The following is a 12,579-nucleotide window of genomic DNA, read 5'->3' as shown; positions in this document are numbered from 1 at the left end:
TATATTGGGGGAACTGTGTGTGTCCTGAAGCTCATCTCAAACAACCCATTTTTTACTGAATTGTTTTCACTTACTATTTTGATCCTCCATGAAATATTTTTGTTTTATGTTATTTTTTACTTCTAGCATCAACTGATCAAAACTAGCAGAACTGGATTAGATTAGAAAAGGTTTAATCTTCTAATGCTCTTACGCAGTGTTCTTATGTTCTGTATGTTAGAAAAGACAACTTAGTTTTGAATTCTCTCTCATTTAACTATAATGAGTTTACACCTTTTGAAATCTTCCTTAATCTCTCACTGAGGAATGAAAAGGAGAATTCCCAGACTGTTAAAACCCACTGCTGCTCTTGAAGCACTAGCTACCATCTCTCACAATAATCGCACAGGACTCCCCCTTCCTACTGCACAACCTGGAAACGACCGGTAAAATTAGTGACTCTTACAGTAGACACGGAAGTATCATCTAACCATGGTTATGGTGCATATCTATGTTAATATATGAAACAAACTATGAAACCAGAAAATCATACCTGAAGTCACCCTTATTGTTGATTACTCGTTCTGCAGGGCAGTAGGGTGCAGCTGTCTCGAGTACCACAATCTCTACTTGTTTAGTGCTATTTCCATAGGAATTGTTGACTAGACATTCCCAGACTCCATTTGCATCAATGTCAATGCTGGATAGGATAAGCTCACTGCAAAAATAAAAGATTAACTACTGAGTATACTTTATTATACAGAGATTAAAACATTGGTTTCCTGATACATATTAAATTTTCTTCAGAGCTTTTCTATGAAAATGTACAAATGGGTTTGGCCTATGCTATCATAGGGACAAACAATACGCAATAGTTTGGTATCAAGATTTTAGTGACACCACCTTGGATGGACCACTCACGTCATGAGCAGCTATGACGTGGACTGGAAATCATCACAAAAGAATATCACGTGTGTATCAATCCCTGTTCTCCTTTCCCCAAATATTGTAAGATGTTGTTTTGGTTGCTTAACAGAGCATTGAAAATCAGAAATGCATTTCAAGTTGACAACACAACCTCAATCCATCCAACGTGCATCCCTTCAGCTGCGACTGCAGCTCCTGGGGCACTGTGAAAGCAGCATCTGCTGCTCCTGTGGCAGCATGCAGCAAACCTTCTAGATTAGTTGGTGACTTTGAAAGCCTTATATAATTTTTCTGAAGAATGCAAAATGAGATGAGACAAATGCTGATACTTCTTTTAGTATTCTGCTGCTCACAGAATTCTTTCATAGTTTCCCCCTAACAAATATGAAATGAAGTTATTAAGATCAAAAAAATGAGGTTGCAAAAACTCTTTACAATGACAGTTGGACAAGTTAAATATAGAGACATTTCCTGGCTTCTCTTACAATGCAAACATTGTGCATTGCTGAACCACACCAGTATGTTGGCTGCCTATGCTAAATACTCTACATAGAGTTAGTGAGGGAGGAAATAATTTCAGAAATATCTAAAATTGCCTAGAACTGTTCTGGTTAGTATTTTCTATATATTTTAAATCAATAGAGCAGCTTTCCTTCATCAAATGGATGAAGCCCAGGTCCAAATGAAGCCAATAAACGTTTAGTTTTTCAATTGACTTCAGCATGGACAGAATTTCATCCAATTATTGTAACTCTATAGATCTCACATTAAAAAATAATGCTAGCTACTGCATTTTAAGAAACTAATATATTAGATCTTAAATCTGCCACTTGCCCAAAAATAAATTTAACTGCAGTTTTTAAAGTACAGCTTTTAAAAGTAGTTGGGAGAGGAAAAAAGGTAGTAATTATCTGAAATTTTTACTTTGCTTTGCACAAATGGCTGGTCTTTGAATGTGCCTTGCGGCTTACATGATCAGAAATCATGTGGGAAGAATCGGGGTGCAGTTAGAGTGGAGAAGGTACGTAAAAACAATTACAGAATTTAGATGTTATTAAATTGTTTTCAAACCTATATTAAAACAAAACCTTAAAAATTTCCTTTTGAGGCCTTTGGCATTTTTGTAAAGAGCCTGACATTTTATAAGATGTATATAGAAAAAGTGTACATATTTCTAACATTCTTCTGTTTAAAATTTCTCTAAAAGCTTCATCCTCTTCCAGTTCAAATCTTTGTTAATGAGATATGCATGTCTATTAGCTTTGCTACATGAAAGGATGTGATCTCCTTGCATATAAACTTCTGACATGTATATGAAAGTAGACCACAACCAAGGTAAGAAGTGATCAGACAGCTGCTTATGTAATATTCCCTTTGAAAAATACATACAGTGAAGGATGATTTTCTTGGCAATATACTATAGGGCCATTATCTGGATACCCAGAAAATAAGCACCTATAGTAAACAGCTTTTGATTAAAGTTAAAATGCTTCTGTCTTTTTGTGTAATTCTGTGAAAATTTAGCCAAATTTGTCATTAAGCAGTAACTTTAAAAATCGCACACTGCTCCGATTTACTCTGGCTTTGAGCTCTAAGCAGCTTGGAACCCCAAATTTCATTTTTACAACAAATTCGAACATGTTTTTATTGCAGGGAACACAGTACACAGGAAAAGTATTACTGGCCATTCTCTAGCAGAGTTACTGAAATTTTTCATGTCAACGGAAGCAACTGATCCGTTAAGTCTTAGATGAGAGAGCCCTATAACAGCAGCCTCCTAGCTATCTCATAAAGCATCTTTTTACATTCAGGTAGAAGTAATTCAGAGAAATTAGCCAGCTGATAAAGATTCTCAAAAATAAATCTTCAGTTTCACATGTCACAACAGTCTTACATCATCTTTATAGACAGCTAAGAATGACGATATTCCTAGCGCTTACAAAAACAATTACCTGGAAAAGCTATTTTTCATCGAATCAATAGGGAGCATAAAAAATTCACCTGTGGTATCAAGACACAGTGACTTCCCAACTGAATGGAATGTATGATAGATGCACTGATCTTTTGATATACTTACTGCTGAAGTATTTATAGCCACAGTTAACACTACAAATTTGATAAAGCTGAGAACCATAGTGATTTTAAATAAATACTGGAGATAGAAAGGAAAGGAATATTAGGGCATATTATCAATTTTATGGGTAAACAATATGAAGATAAACAAATATGAAGAAAAGGTTATATTTTCCATTCTTTTAAATGGTTGGAATGTGTTCTGGTGCAAATTTATCTGCCCCTATGCGGAACTGTCAACTAATTAAATGAAGTTGCACAGACAGATATTTACTGCTATAACGTTGTTCCTTCTGTTAGAAACTCAGTAATGAATGCTGGTTCAAGTTCTCCAAGATGATGAGTAAATTCCCACATTTACACTTTTAATTTTCTATGACCCTTCCATCAGATGTTGAAGGAAAGTTAGTCAGAATAGGGTTACACTATATAAAAGAAGCTGCGTAACGACTGGAGCATGGAATTGTCTTCTGAATTGCTATCTGGGCAATGCATTCATTTATGCTTCTCTAGGAATATTTTGGACAGCAAGTCCAATGGTGAAACTGTTCATTTTTTTGCCAGCTGGATATGACAAAGGATAAGTTGATCTTATACTCCTGGAGAATTTGGAGGACTGGATTAAGCAAAGAAATGAAAGATGTGAAATTCTTAAAAAGAGCAGTCAACTTGATCTCTTATATTTTCTCCACCTGTAATCCTTGGCAACCTCACTGTCCTGGCAGACTTAAAGGAAAAGCGGGGAGGGCTACACAGAATTTTAAATCTTTTTATAAAACTTTCAAGTAGGTAATTTAGATATTTTAAGTGTTGGCACTATTACAATAGCATGCTCAGAAGTTGCAGTATTTTTCTGATCCTTAGCAGAAAGGTGTTCTTGATCTTTTCTGAGGTGTGGCAACAAGTCTTGGTGAAAGCTAAGAAGTCTCCTGTCATGTGAGATCACGGCACGATTATGAGTCTTAGTAGCACAACCGAAGTAAGAGAGGATGGCACCTTTGGCTGTGATTTACTTTTGTAAACTCCTGTCTCACAGAAGCTAATAAATGTCAGGCTATGAATGCAAAGATCTGGCCATACTATGGAGTGTTCCCAAGAATGGAGTATGAGACAGAGTTTCTACCTCAGTCATCACACCCCTGTATATTAGCAATCATATCCCACTCCTTGGAGGGATGTTAATTCCTATTTTTGTGAAAAGTTATGACCTATCAAGAGCTAAAGTCAGACATTCATGAGATGGTGTCAAAGCAAAGTGAAGAATCCTGTCTGACCAGCTGCCTGATGAGAACAAAAAAGATGACTAGTAAGCTTTTTTTTTTTTTTTTTTTTTTTCCTTTTTGGAATTGTACTAGCCTTCTCAGTAAACCAAAGAACACTGAATGGAAGAAAGACAAGATACCTTTTTCTTCTTTGTACTGGAATATTACCATTCACAAAATTTCCCTTTTCAAATGTGATGATTGTCACGTTGGAAATATAATCAAAATGTACAGCTGATGCCATTGCATGAAGTCATTATAATATTTAATGGAACCCTGTGGCATTGGTCATTACGAAGACGAAGAGAGGAAACTTAATACAGGTGGAAGTCATAGCCATGTAATCAAGTAAACTGTGGCAAAAGATTTCTATTTGAGGCATACTTTTTCTCTGCTACAGCTATGCATAGCTAATGAGACAATCAAAAGTAGGTCTCATTATGCAAAGTTACTCATCCACGTCCTAAAGTAATACCTTAGTGACATTCACTGTATGTCCCAGCAGCCATTTACATGCCAGGAAAGAGTAACCAATAGAGAGGAGACTAAAACCTTTCTCCTGGAAAGCTGATTAAAATACTAAGTTGAAGTTGGACTTGATTTCCTGTAGGACTCTGGAAGAACCAATCTCTGTTCTAGGAAAAAAAATAAAAATTAATAATAATATTCAGATTTCATCATATTCTTTTTCAGACAGATAGACAGAAAGTGCTTTTCTACAGTACAGGCAGAAGGCTTGCATAACCTGCATCTAACCCAAACTACCTTAAATTATTAATACTTACACAGAATTTAAAAAGAGGAGTGTCAGTCTCCAGAGTACACTGCTGCCTAGAATGATGCCTTTCACAGAGGATATAAGGTTAAAACATGGAAAATGAAGAGAAAACATGTAAATCTAGGCACTTCAGCTGGACTGAAAATGCTAGTTTGATCTCTCTAACAAAATTACTTATTTACCCATGAAAGAAATAATTTTAGAATGCTGAAGGCCTTTAAAGAAAGTTTGTGTACAGGAAACAGCAAGAGAAAAGGAAGATTAAAATAAGCACTCATTTTATGTCTAGCAAACACTTTCAGGTGTAATCAATTTGTCACAGACAGAGCAAATTCAATACCATTTTTTCTGATCAAATATAAAAACAATGATAACATTATTTAATTTCATTGGTAGCCATCCAAGGCACTTAGAAAGTGCCTTAAGTTACTTCTACCATAATTTATCTAGTGCCTTATTTGTTCCTGTCAGCGACCACGACAACATTTGTTCCAGTCAGGACCATGACAACAGGTAGACTTGACTTCAGTGATGTCAGTGGAAAGGAGCTAATTTTAATGACAATATATTGACAGAAAAGATAAGCTACGAACTTTCAAAATGGGTAGAAAGACTGCAGGCCAATTTGTAAAACATTTCACGTTATTTTTATTTCTATTGCTAAAATTAAATTGACTAAAATGTCAGTGGTTAAAAATATTGTCACAGGCTGGTATTATCTATTTGTTATGTAAACACCTGCCTAACAGTGAAATATATTTTCCACAAGTGGATGTCAAAGAATCTGTGACCTGCAATTACATACAATCAAATTGTGGCTTTAAAATGAGAAAATAAATAATAATACTACCAGAGTGACTGCACAGTGGCATTTTCAGAGGAGGAGTCAGAAATCTGCTATGTCCTGATGAGCTACACAACATACTACAGTAAGTTTTGTTTCTCCCTCGTTGAGTTTGTCATGTAGAGACCAGGTACGGTGGGTGCTTCACCCAAGAGCGTGCTGAAAGGTGTTTGAATCTGTCCTCATACTCTCAAGTCCACGGGTCAATATACGTCACCCCAGCTAGCAGGGAACGTAAAGTAGGAGGAAAAGGCATCAACAGCTCTGCAACACTCCAAGCCTTCTCCTGCTGGGGTAATCTTCAGGCAAGTGGCATGGCTGTGACACCACTGTGTGCTATAAAGCTATCTGAACAGGGCACACCTGGGCCAGGGCTCATTTAAAGGACTTCATGAATCAGTTGATGTATCACTGAGCTGTTTTGTCACTTGGTGAAAGATTTGGGGATGTCCACATGTGTTTATTGTTATTAATTTTGTTCCAACAGCAAACCACTTGACTGCAGGCTGCGGTCAACTGCAGTCTTCTGGGGAAATGCTGTTACACCTGCTCTATGCCTTTCATTTACCCTCAAGTATTCTGTGCACTGCGAAGTTATATCTAGAGAAAGCTCTATTTCATTAGCATAGCTCTTGTGATCTCCACACTAGCAGAGGTTCTTAGACAAAAATAACACTGTGACAATCAGTCCAACAGTCAAAATTGCGTTAAAAGCTTTTTAAGTAAAATATTTCCCAGATGATTCAGAAGTGTTAAGGTCCTTAAAACAATTCTTGATTATTTGATTACATGTCACTGAGACTACCCAAAAAAAGTGCTACAGTTCACTACGTTAATTTTAAAATTTGAAATTATTTGTGAAATGCACAACATGAAATTTGAAGTTATTTGTGAAATGCACAACACTGACAGAATCTGGGTTCTCTGCCAGAGTCAGTGATGATGTTACAAATATAGCAATTATTTCTTTAATGAATATTCTATGGGATAAGGTCCCTGGATATTTGGTCTATAACATTGACCTGCTTTATTTGTTGAGCTAGGAGACATTTGGGAAGAACAGACAAGGAGGGAAGACAAAACAGAGGCTTAGATAAGGACTTTGGGGGCAATCTGTATTCTGCCTCTAGTACGGTGTAACTGTATTCCAGCAGCATAAACTTTGTTTTGTGATGATCATGAATTACCCAATCAAGGGGGGGGGAAAATATGACTCTTTTATCTTGCCAGGAAGAAGGCAGGGAGAGGTAGGGACCTAGTTTTATTGAATTCTAGCATTATAATGGTTTTGTATACGTCCATCAGGAAAATGTCCTACAGCATGCTCTCTATGCTGAATAGATTGAAATACATGAAAAGTAATGATTAATTCAGCTATTTGTAACTTTAAATATTTTTAATGTTTTGCTTTACAGATACAGTTTACTCATCTGGGGACACTGACCTGAGAGAAAAGTGCAAGTCTGAGTAGAGTCTGGGCATAAGTCAGAATTGCTGTGATAATCACAGCTGATGCACAGGACTACAAACAACAGCCTGGACTGTGAGAAAGTATATAATTATACCTTAACACTAGTGTTGATTTGACAGGAAAAGTAATTTAAAAATTCCTGCCCGGGGATGTTCAGTCCAAACCCCCTGCTGTAGTGCAGCATCTCCTTAGCTGTAGATCTGGAACTGTTTGAAGGGCCACATTAAAATCATTCTGGCCTTAAAAATCAAAGCAAAACTCCACTGATTCCCCCTTCAGTTAAGGTTCAAACTTTTGTTCTTAACACCGGTCATTTAAGAGGTATGGCTATATGGGCCTATACAGAGCTATGAGAAATAGGCAGGGATGGAAATGAGAGTTCAGAATTTAGTGCTAGGCATGTTCTTAATCTGATCTCAATATTAATACAGGATCTCTTGATCCTGTTTGAAATTTCCTCTCAAGGAGGACTCCATCAAAATATTTTTACAGTTGTAAATTATTACTTTTCTGGTGTTTTTTTTAATTCTATCAGCCAAAAACACTAACATATCTTTCTGCTCAAAATATCTATTTCTCAATCACGCTTCAATAAGCAGTTCCTCCAGTTAAGCACACAGTTTTTATGCCAGAGCACAATTCTTATCTAATTGTCTATTCTTTTATAGTGGTAGAGGATATCATACTTGCTGCTTTTACTTCTCATAGGATTAGCATACTTTCCACAGGATATATTTTAAATTCTTCCTCAAACTGATTAATAATAAAGCTGTCACTGGGTTTTAGTCAGCTAATTCAAATTATTTTAGAAAGAAGGCTGCAATTTATTAATCCTCCAAATTAGTTTGCATAAAGAATCTCTCAATCTCTAATAATCAAACCCTTAGTCTGTGCCTTGCACAATATTCTGCAAAAACTTTAAACATTTTCCTCCTTTTGAAATATGAGAACTTTGCTGGTAAAAGACATGTTTCACTTCTCCTTTACTGCCTACACTGCCTGGAGTAGACTATAGACCCTTAACTGCAGGGTTTAAAGTAATCTCAAAACAATAAAGAGGCATTGATTTACAATTTAAATGGTTATTTTCCTTCATTTCTTTCCTAACTGCTTAACCACCAAGGGTCAGATAGAGTCAATTAGGTGCACCAACAAAATACCAGTACTAAACAATTTCTACTGATTTCCCCTGGCCTCTCAGCACGAACCTCAGCTGCTCATCCTTCTCTAAACGGTCGTGAGAGCAGAACACAAAGTCCTTGTAAAATACCTGTAGTCTGAATCAGATTATTTAGTCTGCTTCTTGCACCTGTTTTTTCTTTTTTCAATCTTGAGTAAATATCCAATATTTTGCCAGGATTTAGCATTCATTTGCTCTTCTAATTGTGCAACCAACCTAGCAATGTATTCACCATCAACACACCATTTTCAAACTGCTCTTGTTAACCTAGTATCAGTCCAAACCACCACTGCTGGCTTCACATCTCTTCCAGATGTACTCTTTCCACAAACTGTTAAGAGAGTTCAGGGGTCATTTGGCTTCTTTCCACAAAAAACAGGGGAAAAATTCCTGCCTTTCTCTCAAAATTTCTGCAAGACTTTTGCTTTTTTTTCTTATTTGGTTTGACTGCCTGGATCAAAAACTTGTCATGATATTGTCAGCTTCTGAAATCTGTTTTTATTCGTATTCATTTCTTTCACTAACCATATCTCAACCTTTCCTTACTTTTTTAATGAAACCCTTTGTCTCAGTCAAATAGTGTACTGAAAGTTGCACTGATAATTTAAGACATTTAAAACTTATTACTTGGGCTCAAAGAAATCTCTAGATTACCAACATTATAATCATGATTTTTAATCCACAATATTGCATTACATTTATTTCTCTCCCAGTTTCTTTATTATTATAGTACAAGCAGATCATGATTTGAAGATCTTCTTTGCCATCAGCCATTTATTTTGCAAAGAGAAGCTGCGATTTTTCACATAATCATATACCTCTAAAAGCAGTTTTAGGAAATCAATATATTTGTATTATGAAATATAAAGACAATTGGCTTTAAAATGAGTTTTCTTACTTCTTGTAGGATCATTTGAAGGATCAAATGCAATTCTGCATTCTGTTATCTCAAACACTTGCTATTTGTCTCACTATTCTCTTTTGACCACCTCGTACTGGCAAGCAACTACTGTTAAAGTGCTATATGCTTAAGAAAAAGCACTATATGCTTAAAACACCCAGATTCTCAAGCTTATCTCTTATTTGTTAATATTTTTAAGACCTGCATTTTTGGCAGCCATACTTAAAAGACTAAAATACTTAGGACACACTTTAAAAGAAAAAGCATTATTTGCAGTGCATCACAGTTGAGTCCCATTTCCAGTGGCAAATTCAACTACAAAACCTAACAAAACATTATATGCAAATAACTTATCTTATGCTAGCACCTGCTATCTTAGGTTTAGTTAACAGCACGTTAGTTTCTCCATTAGTAGCACTCCTTTTTATGAGTTCTTAACTTTCTGCGCAGTTTAATGTTTTCAAAAAGAGCACTCGCAAACGGTAATGGTCCCAGAGCAGCCATTAGAGCTGTCAGAGAAATAAGCACTGCTAAACACTCTACACAAGTATTTACAGAGTAGAAATAAAAGGATTCTAAAATAGTTGTTACGGTCCATTAGGTAAATAAACAACTTCCTGAAAATGGAAGTTTCTTACTGCTGAGGAATTGCTTGATTCATAAAACTAAAATGTGTAATTTTTATTTCAATATTCTAACAACTGTCCTGCCAGTCTCTCCAAATGATAAAGAGGAACAGTAGGGAAGCTGGGAAAGATGCTGGGAAAGATAATGTGATGTACATCTCCTCTGTGGCTTCATGCATATGGACTGTTTCAGTGCCCCTTCTTGTGACCAAGCTGATAATGGAATATTTTAATCTCAAAAAATTAGGCTGTCTTCATACACACACAAGTAACAATTTCAGCTAGATCCATTCACATATGATAGGAAATTAGTTCAATACTACAATTACCTTTTCAAGTATGACTATGACATTTAAACACAGGCATAATGACTAGAAGTTCAACATGAGCAAAATCAAATATTATTATCATTGGCAAGAAATGGTAAATGTGAGCTAGCAGCAGAATTGAAAACACCTTTTCAAAATCTCTTGTAAGGGAATAGTCTTTGCCAAGAAAAATGTCACAGGCCGGAACACAGTTCAAAACTTTGGTTTAATTATTGCAACAAAAACGTTTATTTTAGTTTATTCTACTTTATCATAGGAGACAAAAAATACACATTTGGATATTTTATCCTTCTACAGTGCCAGTTAATAAAATAGAAGGTTTAGTATGATATTTATGTTGTAAATCCATGTCCAGAAATATCTGGGGCTATCCAATAAAATAACCATCTAAAAATCTTTGAATAAGCAGCTTTTGGAACAAAACTACACCTTTGTCTAAAACTAGCTTCAGAAATCTTGGAATTGTTAAGCAGCAAAAGCTAAAGTCTGCCCTTCAGTGCAATTGCAGAAGGCCACAGAGAGTCGAGATTTGCTGGAGAGGGTAGGTATCAGAGGGCAAAATGTAACACTGTAAGAACTAATTTTAAATCACGTATTTTTATTCCAAATCTTATGCTTAGCATATGATAAGAGAGGCAGACTCTCCTCAAAGAGACATAATCTTTCTAATGTTTCACAGTGCCTCATACAACTGAGGCTTCCTTAGAAACCATCACCAATTACTCAGTATGTAATAAGCATGTTATTACATATTATTTTAACATACAACAATAATAACTAATATGAGCAGAATTACAGTACACATGTTCATAAAGATGGGATTAAAATTAAGAAATGCTGAACAAACTTTTTAGAATTGTAAGTTGGTCAATTTTTTCTCATTTTCAACATGCAGAGACAATGCATCTTATAAAAAATTTTAAATTTTTATTTCATAAAAAAATAGTAATTGACTTAAAAATAGTATGTCTTTTGAAGGCTACTTTACAAAGCTGATCTCTCAAGCATCTTTAAAATCAGTGCCTTCGGAAAATTTGTTATGATCAGCCTCTTGACCAAGGCAGAGTCACACTTACTTGAACATTTGCATTGTTGACTGGATAAGGACCATGCTGTACAACAGCAGTATCACAGTGCAGATGCACTACTAAATCATGAAATTAATTACCTAGCTGAAATAAATGAGTAATGAAAATGCTTTAAGATTTTAAATAGCTGCTTAAATTTTGAGGTTTTACTCTGAAAATTTTTGCCTCATTTTGACAGTTTTTATCGCATAGCTCAAACAAGTTAAAGAAATTTTCTATTCTATAACTGCAAATACCATCATACATTTGGAGAACATTCTTTTTAAATTCCAGGTCCCAATACATACTGCAACATGGGCATTAAGGTCACCTATTTAACGGTAAGCTAAAAGAGGCAGGTAGAAGATCAATAATCCTTATTAAAATAACACTATGGTAGACAATTACTTTTATAATCTGTCAAAAATTAAGCAATGTTAAATAAAATTCAGTTAATATTTATCAACTAACTTCTTAAACAGGATAGCAATTCTGAGAATCTTTCAGTATATTACTATGCTCTCTTTATAAATTGCTCATATAGTGCAAAACATAATTCAGTCGAGTATAATGAGGTGATTAACAGTATGTCTTTTAATTTTGATACCATGGAAAAAAGAAGAACTTGCTCTAATTTAAGTGATTTGGCAGCTATATAATAGCTCATGCACTTGTCATTACCATACTAATTAATCTAATAGTCTTTTTCATTACCCACTACAGCCCTATGTATTTGTATTACAAGAAAGCCAGTAGCTATGCAAAAAGGTCCGATCCATACCTCTAGATCTATAAGACACCAAAAGGAGTCAAACAGTGAACAGACAAAATAAAAATCAATGAAGGCAAGACACCCTAGTGGAGAGAAAATATTTTGACTCCTGAACTTTTATATGGTAGTTCAAGAAGCATTTCAGGTCAATTGTATTAATAGAAAATGGTTGAGTGGGAAGAAGTTAATGATCTAGAGCTAATTAGCACTGCTATTTTCACTCCATATTCTACATGGGGAAATGCAGAACACAGATACAGGCTCTTACTTTTTTTTTGATGGAAATGGACTGAGGACAAAAGCATGTTTGCAAAAGCTTAGCAGTTTTTAGTGAAAAAACAGGCCTCTATGATGAAAGCCAAAAATAAAT

General features: G+C 35.3%; 1 protein-coding gene across 2 annotated transcripts in view; it reads right to left on the bottom strand.

Moving 5' to 3' along the window:
* The window catches only part of LOC134142530 (adhesion G protein-coupled receptor A3-like), a 272,865-nt gene that overhangs the window by 135,704 nt on the left and 124,582 nt on the right, over positions 1–12,579 (bottom strand). For both annotated transcript variants that reach the window (XM_062579679.1, XM_062579680.1), the window contains one exon: positions 533–697. In XM_062579679.1, coding sequence (XP_062435663.1) covers positions 533–697 — 165 coding nt within the window. The remainder of the gene's footprint in view (positions 1–532; positions 698–12,579) is intronic.

The sequence above is a fragment of the Rhea pennata genome, chromosome 7 (assembly GCF_028389875.1).
Source record: "Rhea pennata isolate bPtePen1 chromosome 7, bPtePen1.pri, whole genome shotgun sequence".
Lineage (NCBI taxonomy): Eukaryota > Metazoa > Chordata > Aves > Rheiformes > Rheidae > Rhea > Rhea pennata.
The sequence above is the reverse complement of the archived record's forward strand: the minus strand, read 5'-3'. Positions and strand labels throughout refer to the sequence as shown.